This window comes from Lingula anatina, chromosome 5 (genome assembly GCF_051362555.1).
Source record: "Lingula anatina isolate TDL-2025a chromosome 5, LinAna3.0, whole genome shotgun sequence".
Taxonomy (NCBI): Eukaryota; Metazoa; Brachiopoda; class Lingulata; order Lingulida; family Lingulidae; genus Lingula; species Lingula anatina.
In genome coordinates this window covers 19,768,267-19,783,917 of record NC_141771.1, presented here as the reverse complement: position 1 = coordinate 19,783,917, position 15,651 = coordinate 19,768,267, and the positions used below count along the sequence as shown (strand labels likewise).

General features: G+C 35.3%; 1 protein-coding gene and 1 long non-coding RNA gene across 2 annotated transcripts in view; both read right to left on the bottom strand.

The window, feature by feature from the left end:
- LOC106152492 (uncharacterized) overlaps window positions 1-15,651 on the bottom strand; it is a 153,385-nt gene that overhangs the window by 69,434 nt on the left and 68,300 nt on the right. The gene's annotated exons all lie outside the window — the stretch shown is intronic.
- Window positions 12,315-14,372, bottom strand: LOC147761837 (uncharacterized). Its single transcript, XM_087013694.1, has 3 exons — window positions 13,939-14,372; window positions 13,438-13,478; window positions 12,315-13,283 (listed from the first exon to the last, which is right to left on the bottom strand). The coding sequence occupies exons 1-3, from the start codon at window positions 14,278-14,280 to the stop codon at window positions 12,914-12,916; spliced, it is 753 nt and encodes a 250-aa protein (XP_086869820.1). The 5' UTR covers window positions 14,281-14,372; the 3' UTR covers window positions 12,315-12,913.

Sequence of the window (15,651 nt, the reverse complement as noted above, 5' to 3'; positions counted from 1 at the left end):
TTTAATGAATAGTGTTTTAAGGACAATATATTTAGGAAAACTGAAAATTACATTGAAAAGACTGGAAAATTAAATGATTTAAAATAGTTAAACATTAATAATTTTGTCAAATCTTGTCCAATGTTTATGAAATTTGTACAAATTATAATTTACAACAATTAAAATCTGTGATGAGCTGATCAGTTGACTGTGACAAATGAATAGTGTTTTTAAGGACAATATATTTGGGAAAACTGAAAATTGCATTGAAAAGACTGGCAAATCGCAGGCCTTAAAATAGTTAAACATTAATAATTTTGTCAAATCTTGTCCAATGTTTATGAAATTTGTACAAATGATAACTAATAACAATAAAAACCTGTGATAAGCTGATCAGCTGTCTCTGTTAAGTTTTAAGTGTCACGTTTATAGGAAATTCATCATCAGAAGAGTGAGAATTAACCAAAACAAATATTTCAATATTGCAATGTATTACTCACTCTGTATTACGTATGTTTTACGGCAAATGTGATGTATTGAGGTTGTTTGTGTAAGAGGTTGCAAATTACCTATAACTGTCATCTGGAAAACAATATATACCCATACAAGATTTCTCCTTACTACCAATGCCAGATGCAGATTACTCCTTACAATGGGTTTCTGGGAGGGGGTGTTGTTATCACATTATTTGACAATGTCCTAAATCTTGCCAAATATCATGTATTGTACACATGGATAAGACATAGTGCTGCTCTTGGTGCTGTCTTTCACTGCCTGCTTTTTCATGGTAAGGGTACTCTGGAAAAAGAAAAAATATAACTGAGAGAACTGAAAATTACATTGAAAAGACGGGCAAATTCAATGATTTAAAATAGTTGAACATTAATAATTTTGTCAAATCTTGTCCAATGTTTATAAAATTTGTATAAATGATGACTAACAAATATAAAAATCTGTGATACGCTGATCAGTTTTATGGGACTAATAAAAAGTGTTTTTTGGGGACAATATATTTGGGGAAACTGAAAATTGCATTGAAAAGACTGGCAAATCGCAGGTCTTAAAATAGTTAAACATTAATAATTTGGTCAAATCTTGTCCAATGTTTATGAAATTTGAACAAATGATAACTAACAACAATAAAAACCTGTGATAAGCTGATCAGCTGTCTCTGTTAATTTTTAAGTGTCACGTTTATAGGAAATTCATCATCAGAAGAGTGAGAATTAACCAAAACAAATATTGCAATATTGCAATGTATTACTTACTCTAAAAGAAAATGGCAAATGTGATGTATTGAGGTTGTTTGTGTAAGAGGTTGCACATTACCTATAACTGTCATCTGGAAAACAATATATACCCATACAAGATTTCTCCTTACTACCAATGCCAGATGCAGATTACTCCTTACAATGGGTTTCTGGGAGGGGGTGTTGTTATCACATTATTTGACAATGTCCTAAATCTTGCCAAATATCATGTATTGTACACATGGATAAGACATAGTGCTGCTCTTGGTGCTGTCTTTCACTGCCTGCTTTTTCATGGTAAGGGTACTCTGGAAAAAGAAAAAAATTTAACTGAGAAAACTGAAAATTACATAGAAAAGACGGGCAAATCCAATGATTTAAATGAGTTAAACATTAATAATTTTGTCAAATCTTGGCCAATATTACTAAAATTTGACCAAATGATGCTTAACAAGAATGAAAATCTGTGATAAGCTGATCAGTTGACTGTGTCTAATGAATAGTGTTTTTTGTGACAATATATTTTGGAACACTGAAAATTACATTGAAAAGACTGACAAATCTCATGCCTTTAAATAGTTAAACATTAATAATTTTGTCAAATCTTGTCCAATTTTTATGAAATTTGAACAAATGATTATTAACAAGAATGAAAATCTGTAATAAGCTAATCAGTTGACTGTGACCAAAGAAAAGCTTTTTTGGGGACATTATATTTGGGAAAACTGAAAATTGCATTGAAAAAACTGGCAAATCGCAGGCCTAAAAATAGTTAAACATTAATAATTTTGTTAAATCTAGTTCAATATTTCTGAAATTTAAACAAATGATGCTTAACAACAATTAAAATCTGTGATAAGCTGATCATATGACTGTGTTTAATGAAAATTGTTTTTTGGGACAATATATTTGGGACAACTGAAAATTGTATTGAAAAGACTGGCAAATCCCAGGCCTTAAAATAGTTAAACATTAATAATTTTGTCAGATCTTGTCTAATGTTTATAAAATTTGTACAAATGATGATTAACAAGAATAAAAATCTGTGATCAGCTGATCAGCTGTCTCTGTTATTTTTTAAGTGTCATGTTTACAGGAAATTCATCATCAGAAGAGTGAGTTTTAACAAAACAAATATTTCAATATTGCAATGTATTACTTGCTCTAAAAGAAAATGGCAAATGTGATGATTTGAGGTTGTATGTGTAAGAGGTTGCAAATTACCTATAACTGTCATCTGGAAAACAATATATACCCAAACAAGACTTCTTCTTACTACCAATGCGAGATGCAGATTACTCCTTACAATGAGTTTCTGGGAGGGGTTGTTGTTATCACATTATTTGACAATGTCCCAAAAATTGCCAAATATCATGTATTGTTCAAAACGATAAGACATAGTGCTGCTCTTGGTGCTGTCTTTCACTGCCTGCTTTTTAATGGTAAGGGTACTCTGGAAAAAGAAAAAAAATACTGAGAGAACTGAAAATTACATTGAAAAGACTGGAAAATTCAATGATTTAAAATAGTTAAACATTAATAATTTTGTTAAATCTAGTTCAATACTTCTGAAATTTAAACAAATGATGCTTAACGACAATTAAAATCTGTGATAAGCTGATCAAATAACTGTGTTTAATGAATAGTGTTTTTAAGGACAATATATTTAGGAAAACTAAAAATTACATTGAAAAGACTGGCAAATTCAATGATTTAAAATAGTTAAACTATAATTTTATCAAATCTTGTCCATTGTTTATGAAATTTGTACAAATGATGATTAACAAGAATAACAATATGTGATAAGCTGATCAGTTGACTGTGACTAATGAAAAGAGTTTTTTGGGGACAATATATTTGGGAAAACTGAAAATTGCATTGAAAAGACTGGGAAATCGCAGGCCTTAAAATAGTTAAACATTAATAATTTTGTCAAATCTTGTCCAATGTTTATGAAATTTGTACCAATGATGATTAACAAGAATAAAAACCTGTGAAAAGCTGATCAGTTGACTATGTTTAATGAAAATTGTTTTTTGGGACAATATATTTGGGATAACTGAAAATTGCATTGAAAAGACTGGCAAATCGCAGGCCTTAAAATAGTTAAACATTAATAATTTTGTCAAATCTTGTGCAATGTTTATGAAATTTGTACAAATGATGATTAACAAGAATAAAAATCTGTGATAAGCTGATCAGCTGTCTCTGTTATTTTTTAAGTGTCACGTTTATAGGAAATTCATCATCAGAAGAGTGAGAATTAACCAAAACAAATATTTCAATATTGTAATGTATTACTTACTCTGTATTATGTATGTATTACGACAAATGTGATGATTTGAGGTTGCTTGTGTAAGAGGTTGCAAATTACCTATAACTGTCATCTGGAAAATAATATATACCCATACAAGACTTCTCCTTACTACCAATGCCAGATGCAGATTACTCCTTACAATGGGTTTCTGGGAGGGGTTGTTGTTATCACATTATTTGACAATGTCCTAAATCTTGCCAAATATCATGTATTGTACACATGGATAAGACATAGTGCTGCTCTTGGTGCTGTCTTTCACTGCCTGCTTTTTCATGGTAAGGGTACTCTGGAAAAAGAAAAAAAAATACTGAGAGAACTGAAAATTACATTGAAAAGACGGGCAAATTCAATGATTTAAAATAGTTGAACATTAATAATTTTGTCAAATCTTGTCCAATGTTTATAAAATTTGTATAAATGATGACTAACAAATATAAAAATCTGTGATACGCTGATCAGTTTTATGGGACTAATAAAAAGTGCTTTTTGGGGACAATATATTTGGGGAAACTGAAAATTGCATTGAAAAGACTGGCAAATCGCAGGTCTTAAAATAGTTAAACATTAATAATTTGGTCAAATCTTGTCCAATGTTTATAAAATTTGTACAAATGATGATTAACAAGAATAAAAATCTGTGATAAGCTGATCAGCTGTCTCTGTTATTTTATAAGTGTCATTCATCATCAGAAGAGTGAGAATTAACCAAAACAAATATTGCAATATTGCAATGTATTACTTACTGTAAAAGAAAACGGCAAATGTGATGATTTGAGGTTGTTTGTGTAAGAGGTTGCAAAGTACCTATAACTGTCATCTGGAAAACAATACATGCCCATACAAGACTTCTCCTTACTTCCAATGCCAATCCTTACAACGAGTTTGTGGAAGGGGTTGTTGTTATCACGGTATTTGACAATGTCCTAAATCTTGCCAAATATCATGTATTGTACACATGGATAAGACATAGTGCTGCCCTTGGTGCTGTCTTTCACTGCCTGAAATTTGTACAAAAAATGCTTAACAACCATAAAAATCTGTGATAAGCTGATTAGTTGACCAAGTCTAATGAAAAGTGTTTTTAAGGACTATATATTTTGGGAACACTGAAAATTACATTGAAAAGACATGCAAACTGAATCATTCAAAATAGTTAAATGTTAATAATTTTGTCAAATCTGGTCCAGTATTTCTGAAATTTGTACAAATAATGCTTAAAAACAATAAAAATCTGTGATAAGCTGATCAGCTGTCTCTGTTATCCTTTAAATGTCAAGTTTATACTATAGGAAATTCATCATAAGAAGAGTGACACTTAGCCAAAACAAATATTTCAATATTGCAATGTATTTCTTACTCTGAAAGAAAACAGCAAACGTAATGATTTGAGGTTGAGTCTTCTTCTTATTAACAGTGCCAGATGCAGATAACTCCTTACAATGGGTTTCTGGGTTAAATGGAAATGGAGAAAAAAGTCCTAAAACAGCATGGATGGACAACATTAAAGATTGAACCAATCAAAAATATACATAAAGCATACCAATGACACAAGATTGAGAAGCATGGTGATTTATGACAGCAAACTTGCTGAGAGTAGTATTGATATTGATTATTATATTACAATTAATAAATTAACCTATTTTGTATATCATTTGTATATCATCCGGTACTGTAAAAGATGAAAAACTTGCTGAAAGGCTGTAACTAAACGTCATTACAGATTCAAAATTTTACTGAAATATGTCAAGATCCAGAAAACAATGTGATCTGTGTAGGAACATTCAAAATGAAAATGAAATCTTATATAACCATATTGGAAATTATTCTGGAGTCATTGTGTTCCACTGTGGCAGTATAGTCCTATGTTGCCTAGTACAGTGTAGTAGTCTGGAGTCATTGTGCTCCATTGTGGCAGTATAGTCCTGTGTCTCCTAGTATAGTGTAGTAGTCTGGAGTCATTGTGTTCCATTGTGGAAATATAGTTCTGTGCCTCCTAGTACAGTGTAGTAGTTATAATAAAGTGACTAGAGTAGCTGGTGGTTTGAGAGACCATGTGTTCTTTATTCCGTTTATACTAACTCAAGTGTAAAACAGATGACGTAAGATCTACATATAAGATGTAACACACACATAAAGTCAAACAACTACATTACATCCTTCCCCCCCTTGAATTACTTTTACCTGGGGTTGAAAAGTAAATTGAAAATAATAATCATATATGTGCAGTGTCTGACAGTCTCTCACAAAATTCTCTTTGTGATTTACATGTAAAAGTCTTCGAAAATGTGAAACATAAACAGTCACTGATCCATTGGTTACCGATTCTTGAATAAAATCACTTAAATTGTAGCACTGTGTTATTGTCTTTCTCTCTCTCTGATTTTTTTAAATACAAACTTGAAACTTTAAATGTTGTTCTAACAAATTAATGTCTCTAAAAACAAATGATTAAAATCCTTTACTGTATTTTGAGATCTTAGTGTTCACTGTCACAGTTTGAATTACTTTGAGAAAGAAATAAAAATTAAGTCCTACAAGAGAGGAGAGGTTGCCAGCACATCACTCTCTAAGCCAACTCTTAACCACTTGGTAGCTAACTAAACATTTTTATTATAAAATATATTTATAACAAAATCCTTGAATCTTTCAGGGATTTTCCTTGCTCTTTGAGATCTTCTTAAATCTGGTGATTTTGGCTGTTCTTTCGCTGAGAACTGTGGATTTTGTTCACTGGCTGAAATATCTGTTTCCACATTCTCTACGCAGGCAGTATAGTCCTGTGCCTCCTAGTACAGTGTAGTAGTCTGAAGTCATTGTGTTCCATTGTGGCAGTATAGTCCTGTCCCTCCTAGTACAGTGTAGTAGTCTGGAGTCATTGTGTTCCATTGTGGCAGTATAGTCCTGTGCCTCCTAGTACAGTGTAGTAGTCTGGAGTCATTGTGTTCCATTGTGGCAGTATAGTCCTGTCCCTCCTAGTACAGTGTAGTAGTCTGGAGTCATTGTGTTCCATTGTGGTAGTATAGTCCTGTGTCTCCTAGTACAGTGTAGTAGTCTGGAGTCATTGTGTTCCATTGTGGCAGTATAGTCCTGTCCCTCCTAGTACAGTGTAGTAGTCTGGAGTCATTGTGTTCCATTGTGGCAGTATAGTCCTGTCCCTCCTAGTACAGTGTAGTAGTCTGGAGTCATTGTGTTCCATTGTGGCAGTATAGTCCTGTCCCTCCTAGTACAGTGTAGTAGTCTGGAGTCATTGTGTTCCACTGTGGCAGTATAGTCCTGTCCCTCCTAGTACAGTGTAGTAGTCTGGAGTCATAGTGTTCCACTGTGGCAGTATAGTCCTGTGCCTCCTAGTACAGTGTAGTAGTCTGGAGTCATTGTGTTCCACTGTGGCAGTATAGTCCTGTCCCTCCTAGTACAGTGTAGTAGTCTGGAGTCATTGTGTTCCACTGTGGCAGTATAGTCCTGTCCCTCCTAGTACAGTGTAGTAGTCTGGAGTCATTGTGTTCCACTGTGGCAGTATAGTCCTGTCCCTCCTAGTACAGTGTAGTAGTCTGGAGTCATTGTGTTCCACTGTGGCAGTATAGTCCTGTGTCACCTAGTGCAGTGTAGTAGCCTGGAGTCATTGTGTTCCATTGTGGCAGTATAGTCCTGTGCCTCCAAGTACAGTGTAGAAGTCTGGAGTCGTTGTGTTCCATTGTGGCAGTATAGTCCTCTGCCTCCTAGTACAGTGTAGTAGTCTGGAGTCATTGTGTTCCATTGTGGCAGTATAGTCCTCTGCCTCCTAGTACAGTGTAGTAGTCTGGAGTCATTGTGTTCCATTGTGGCAGTATAGTCCTCTGCCTCCTAGTACAGTGTAGTCGTCTGGAGTCATTGTGTTCCATTGTGGCAGTATATAGTCCTGTGTCTCCTAGTGGAGTGTAGTAGTCTGGAGTCATTGTGTTCCATTGTGGCAGTATAGTCCTGTGCCTCCTAGTACAGTGTAGTAGTCTGGAGTCATTGTGTTCCATTGTGGCAGTATAGTCCTGTACCTCCTAGTACAGTGTAGTACAGTGTAGTGTGGAGTCAGATGATGGACTGGAAAAGACAAAAAAAGGTCAGTGATCTGAAGCTTTTTCTTTAAGATCCAGAATATTAGAGTAATTTAGTAAGTTTTCTACATGTGTACATCACATTAACTGTGAAGAAATAAATATAAAAAACTTACAAAATAACGCGTTGTTGTAAGTCAAGGCTGAGAAGGAAAAAGGTCTACTTATAAATCAGATACAACATCAGTTCTCCAGTTAATTATCTTACCTTCATAAGCCAATGCAAAACTACAGATGAAAAGGGAATGGCAAAACTTGAAGTAGATGACGGTGTGCAATCTTGTCAGTTCTCCAAAAGCACTTTTTATCTGCACGTCAATATTCTGTAGCACATATTGTAAAATCTTCACAAGCACATTGCATCGTGATGTGAACAGTGAACAACTGACACAGTCAATACCATATGTGTCCTTCACTTCAGATGTCTCATCCTGAACTCACCGATTAAGTTTGCCGAAAGAATCTATAACAGAACCATCTTAGAAAAGTGTCCTGGTGGAAGATGTCACTTAGTGTACAGAACATTTGATGAAAATTCGGCTTTTCGGCATCACCCTTTGCCTTATACGCCATATTTATAAACATTGATTAGTATAGATGGCGATGTGCAAGAGGTGAGACTTTGGATTTGTAATGGACTGCAGCCAGTATCAGCAACAGGTTCACCGCCTGCTTTCTAAGAAACTCGTGGAAGGAGGGAGAGGGTTCTGGCACTACAACAGAAATTACCAGGGTCCAGGCATTGTATTATATATTGTGATATAATATTGTAATTTGTATTTAGCAAAAAGACTCAAGGTCGAGAGCTTCAACGAAGCGTCAATATGATTGGTTGAAAGTTATGGAAACAATACAGGAGCCGTCCAATGAAATTCCTTTATACAATAATTATTCTTATTTTTTGTTTTGTAAACTGAAACAAAGCAAAAAGAGACAATGTCTAGATCTACACAATCGCTGGTAAGATTTTTTTTTATTCCAAACTGAAAAACCGTATCAAGTTTTAAGTAAGGTGTTGGTCATGATTTTTTTTATGATTATTTAACATTCGAAATGAAATTCTTGAAAATTTCTTGTCACATAGACGTTTTGAGAATCATTCTTGTAATGGTGCAAATGTTTTTTTTTTTTTTTACAAAAACAATCAAATGAGGATGCAGAAATCTATTATTTGTATCTTGTTTAACTAAGATTTCATTTATTTATTTTACATATTGCAGATGACAGCTGATATGGAGATTGAAATAAACAAAAAAGAACAGTGTGCTCGTAAGTTGTGTACGTGTGTGTGTGTGTGTGTGTGTGTTTGACTGTATGTTTTTGATAAATGGGCTGGCAATTCCTTACTATGGGCCTAAAATAACTAATTAATTTCTTTGTAATATGAAAGTAAGATATCCCATTCTTTATTTACATTAATTAAGTGGTCAATTTGAATATCTGTAGTGGAAATATCAAAAAGATATATTGATAGGATTTCTTTCTATTTCACTTTTTATTTTGAACAGCCAAAGCCACTGTCAGACTAATTTTGAGAGAAAACCTGTTGAAAGCAAAAGTGGTGGGCAGGGGAACTGCCCTTGGAGGCTGGGACACCCAGCGCGGCATTAACATGCCAAGGACAACCAGCATGGGTGTCCCATCTCTAAGGGCAGAGTTTCCCCTGCCAAAGGGCTCTAAAATGGAATGGAAATTCATCAAGCCAAAAAATGTTAGTATTATATCTTTTTACAAAAATGATAATCTAAGGTAAAAATGATTTTCTTTGAAATTTAAATAGAAAATTTAAAATCCAACATGTTGAAGTATTTATTTATACCTTCATTCATTTCTCTAGTGTATTTGATTTATCAGTTATTGTATATATTTATAAACATTTTATTTTTCATTTTAGACATTAACATATTATCAAGTTATTTATTCATTCATAATTCATTCAGCCTTACCACCCTGGGTCTGACTGGACTTGCACGTGCGCAAGTGTCTCGATTCCATGGCCCCGTATCTCGAAATAGAATCGGTTATGGAATCGAGACACTAAGGCTCGTGCACGACATAGCGAACCTTTCGAGATACGGAGCCCAGAACTCCAGACTCTAAGAACTGAAGACATTGGCTTGAAAGAAAATATTAGTGAAAAACATTTGTCTGAAGAGGAATTTAAGGGAAATGATGACAAGGTTCTGTATTATACTGGTGTTCCAAATTTTGTTATGTTGATGATCATTTTCCGCCAACTTGAAGAGTATTTGCCGAACAACTCTATTTTGACAAAATTCCAGATGTTTATCATGACTTTGATGAAACTGAGATTAAACCTCCCTGGTAGATATCTTGCATATGAGTTCAAAGTGTCAGTCGCTACTGTTTCAAGGCTTTTTGCAATAGTGATTGACATAATGTATGTACGTTTCAAACCTCTGGTAATGTGGCCTGACAGGGATAGTTTAAGGAAAACTATGCCCATGCAATTTAGGAAGTATTGTGGTAGAAAACGTGCAGTGATTATTGATTGCTTTGAAGTTTTTATTGAGAAGCCTTCCAATGTCAAACCTAGGAGCCAGACATTTTCTTCATATAAACATCATAATACCATCAAGTTTCTCCTGGGCGTCACACCTCAGGGCACTGTATCATTTTTATCAAAGGCTGAAAATAGCGGGTTTTTGGACAAGATTCTCCCTGGCGATTTGATTCTAGCAGATCGGGGTTTTGACATTGCTGACAGTGTAGGGAGCATGTGTGCTGAGGTCAGAATCCCAGCATTTACAAAGGGAAGAAATCAACTAGCACCACTTGATGTAGAAAACACAAGAAATCTTGCACACCTTAGGATACATGTCGAAAGGGTTATTGGATTAGTGCGCCAGAAATACACCATTTTAGAGAGTACACTTCCTATTGATTTTTTAATATGTAGAAATGGGGGTCTGCCTCTAATTGACAAAATAGCTCATGTTTGTTGTGCATTGGTTAATTTGTGCCCGCCAATTGTTGATTTCAACTAATTTGAAAGGTCCTTACTGAAATTGTATTCACAGAAATCATTTGTACATGTCCATGCATATTTATTCTGGGTAGCACTGAAAAAAAGCTTTCTTTATGCATTTTTACTCCATTATGTTTTTATTTGCTCGTGCAATCTGTGGATATTTATAAAGTGTATCATTTAAAAAATATTATTTTTCTCAGCAGTGTAATCATTCAGAAGGAAATGGTTGTGGCAGCTGTCTTAGAATTGTGCAATTTTGATGGCCATATATATTGAATATGGGTTGCTTGGCAACACCTTTTATTCATGTGAATTGTGCAATATTCTCAGTTTTTTAAGTAAATGAATGAAGATATAATAAAGATTGAATTGTGACCTTTTTATTGTTAATTTGCACCAGTTTCCATGCATGACAACATTTAAAAAAAAAGTCAAATAAGTGTGAAAAAATTAATTTACTGATTACAATAATAATAAGATTAAATTAGCATGTCTAGAACTAATGATGAAGCATTACAACTTATTTCATTTAATTTTCCTATTACACAAATAACAAAACACAACTTACAAGATCATAAAAATACTTTCTAACACAGATACAGACAAAAAATGCTCCCATTATATCTTTAAAATTAATGAACTATTAGACCCTTAACTAGACAGATAACTAACAGATAATGCATTATATACAGCAGCATAGTCTTCAACCAGTGTTCTATTAAAATATACATTCTAGCACCTTCTTGTAGACAAATAATTTATTCATGTGTCAAGAAAAATTATCCTAAGGACAATATCACGATGCCCTGTTAGAATTACTTCAGTCCAGGCATGCAGGGCTTCAGTTTGAGAGAAATAAAATCTCCCTCCACTTGACTCGGAACAGTGATATAGATACCCAGTAAAACATAAGCAAACGTTAGGTACAATGTTCTGAGGCATTATTCTAATCAGAATAAACATCCAATTTGATATTGCTGTTCAACTGTCGATTAGGAGAAAAATTAGCTTCAGAGCTTTTTTAACAGTGTAAACTATGGTAAAGATCAAATTCATAAATTGAACTCGTTCCTGCATATAAACATTACAGTTCAGAGTAGACAACACTTGCACATGCTGACAAGACCTGTTAAGAGCTAGTCTTCAATTTCTTACATGTCATCTTTGACATTTACCTCCTTTTTGAACAAGGGTTAGTGACTCTTCTCCTTTTACGAGAATTTTCTTTTCTGCAATCTGCACAAAACCATTTTCCCTTGGGAGCACTTGAGATCTTTACACAAGGAAAGTGAAACCATGCAATTTTGCAGTTTTCATTTTCACATGCAATCATCCGCCCGAATTCTCCCTGGCCACAGTAATACCATATTTCACTAGCAGCTGTATTACAATTCCTAGGGCTGTCATCAACACATGGGGAGACTGGTTGGCTGCTTAATGTGGAATAAAACTTCCCTACCAGTTCAGGTAATATGGCCTGTTCAAACAATGTCTTCGACTTCAAACAAATTGTGTCCCACAGATCTACATCAAAGTTAACAACTTCTACATGAATATCACGTAAAGTCCACACTACAAAATAGCATGCATCCAACTTTGTAACGCCCATCTGAGTCTGCATTTGGTAGTAGCATGGGTGTTTCCTGTCCACAGTCAAAGTCCCATCTTCTGCTGGCTTCAAGTAAGAATTTGAGTGCTGAGTTTTTGATAGTTTTTTGTCTTTTAAGGAAAAAGGACATTTAATTTCTAGGCAACTTTCGCCACAGCAATCACACCGCACAATGCCATCAGGGGATGCTGCAATGTAAGGGTGTTCAGGAGAGATGACAAGGCCACTATCTTCAATAACAACATTCTGGTGGTGCTTTTGTAGTTACGACAACAGTGCTTCCCTGGCAGTTTGTTCATGAGTACATGTAGATCCCCATTTTGTGGCAGATGTTTGAAACTGTTTCTCCCTTGGATAACATATCCTTTTCACCAAGCTTTGGGAGGGGTTTAAGGGGTCTGTATGGCATGCTTCTCTCATCTTTGAGGCGGTGACTCTGCCTGCGCGAAAATTGAACCATGTCTTTGTCTGAGACTGAACCTTGGTAGCTCTTTCCACACTGTCAGCTTGCTCTGCCGTGACACTGGTGTCTACACCATGACAGTACTTAATCAGTTCACTGTAACCTAGTCCAACAGCATTATCATCCCGCAGTTCAGTAAGAGGCTTTGGGAAACAGTCACTGGCTGATATAGGTACATACGTAGCTATCATTGTGGGCACCAATGACTGACAAAATAGCTACTTTGTTTTGACTGCTGGCAAGTTCTTGAAAAAACCCTCTAGATCTTCATTTGTTGGTTGTGGCACTGTGGGCGGTGTTGTCAGAGCAGCAGGTTCAGGGGTGCATTCGGCAGAGCTCATCATTCTTTTCCTGTGTGTCTTTGCTGCTGTGAAGTCAATTTCCCTCACCTCACTATATGGAACAGGTGTAGATGAAGGCGTCTTCCAATATGCAGCTTCCTGGGTTACCGTCTTTGAATTTCTAAGCTTGACTGTACCTTCTACAGCAAAAAGTAGGGCTCCAATGTGGGTACATGCTTCCCCTAGTCCAGCCATGCAATTACAGTGGGCTGCTTTTACATTGCCATCTTTCTCAGTTATAACCCAGCAGGGCCGTAGCCTCCGGGGGGGCAGGGGGGGCAGCTGCCCCCCCTGGAATTTGGAATTTTACATACCATACCCACCCCCCATGGTAGCTTCGCCCCCTCGTGTCCGCTTACTGCCCCCCCTGGCATTTTGCTCAGGCTACGGCCCTGACCCAGGGGGTTAAGGGCTTTTCTCTCAATCGCTGTGAGTGAAGTACCTGTTAAAATGTAATGTTGCAGATAAGTGAAAAAAGAAAGGAACTTAAAACTTGTTTTGAAGTAAAATAACAGACAAAAAAACATTATTTACAATAATGTTTTGACCCCTGTTTATGTGAGTGGGTTATAATTAATAGAATCTTGGTGTCACAACATTTTTGTGTTAATACTACCCATTTCTACACAGAAAAAAAAACTGTTATATTCAAAAAGTCTTCACCAATTATGAATGTAAAAATGATATTAGCACTCTAATCAGAAATGTTTCCTAGCGATGTTCATTGTCAATATTTACAGTAAAAGGAAAAATCTTTACTGGTTAGGGAGTATATATTGTAGTTGGAGTACACAGCTAAAACAGATAGGTAACAGTGCATGTGTGTCAGTAAAAAGTTTCAATTTGTGCATGAATGGATGTTTAAGAGCATGGTACAATTGAGATTACACCAACAAACTTACCTTAGCTTTTACAACATGCCGATGTTCAATCACCACTGTACACAACTCCCTCACCCATCCGGACACAAACTGAGTATAAGCTGTTAAACTCTTGTAGCTTTTCAAATCCTCTGCCGTGTATGGACTTTTGCTGAATACCAGATAGTTCACAATGTCGGGGTACGTAACATTAGGCAGCAATTTCACATCATTTGTCCAAGAATTGATCTCATATGGGTCGCTCCCGTTGATCAGTGTAAGTTTATCGTCATACCTATCCCGTTCTTTTTGTCCTAAGCAGTTGGGATACGAAGGTTCTTTAGTTTCACTTTGCTCACCCATTCTAACGCTACCGTTCGCCATTTTTCTCTCCCTCCAGAATGGTCGCAGGACTAGTGTTACGGAGCAAATATGACGTCACTGTAATGGGTTAATACATGTATTGTGTTTCCTTAGATTTCAATTCAATTCTCATGTTTCAGCTGATACCAACATAGTAAGAGTAACAATTGTAAAGAATCCTAACACTAAAGAGATAGATAAGACTGGAATTTCAGTAAAATAATTATGACTACACACATGAACATGCGCACTATGTTGCACAGTACATGTATGTCTGCTCTTTTAACAAACTTAAGTAGAAACTTTATCTTCAGAAAAATTAATGCGCTTGCTGAACATGCTTACCCTAGGTTCTAGATTCCGGTATTGCCAGCTCGATCTTGATTTCATATATATAACCCATGTCGCAAAAGTGACTCCAAGGTATATTAAATATGAAACAAACTAACTTTCACGTTGCTCTGACACTCAGGGTAAACATGTTTGGTATTCCTTTAAATTCAATTCTGTTCTTTCAGGCGACACCAAAGAAGAGAACAATGTAGCAATTGTTACCACCCAAAGTATTGGGGAGCTAGGTAAGGCTGGAATCTCAGTAAAATAATTTTAATATACTTATGAAACGTGTGCACTCACACATACACTAACAAACACACATACACACACCTTCATTACACACTGCAAGCATGCTGCTCAAGCTTACTTTGGTCTTTAGTATACTTAAGAAATTTTATTTATTTTTAAATCAATTAAATCTTTGAATGTCTCTTCAACAAATTGTGATACATAATCCTATTTGAACATGCACAGATATAGAAGTTTTTATTTGATTTAATTTTTTCTTTAGCCGATAACAAAGACACAAAGAGTGTGTCAAATGCTGAGGGCATCACAGAAAAAGGTAAGACAGTAAGGGCATTTTAACAGGAATTCATTTAACAAACTTAAAAAGTGTAAACACACACAGATGGACTTTAGGGTGGAGATTCTCATGCTCAAACAGTTAAAATTCACTGTTCAGTGATTTAAATCTTTGAACGTGTCTTTGACTAAGTAAAATAATGTATTGAATTCTTGTTGTGGAGAGGCATTAAATTTTTTGTGTTCCATTTTTTTTTTCTTCAGTTGTTGTCAAAGACACAACAACCCTGACAGAGGAAATGAAGGAGAGAGGTAAGACAGCAGGGTCAATAGAATTAGTATCTATTTATCACACTGGTGATATATGATTGTGCATTTACACACACACACACATATTGTACTTGTACTGTACATGAACACATGTTGCACAAGCAAAATCTGGCCTTTGATAGACTTAAGAAGATATTTTATCTTCTTAAAAATCAATGCTTTTGCTGTGTAAAGATTGAACACACATAATGTTGTCTTTAA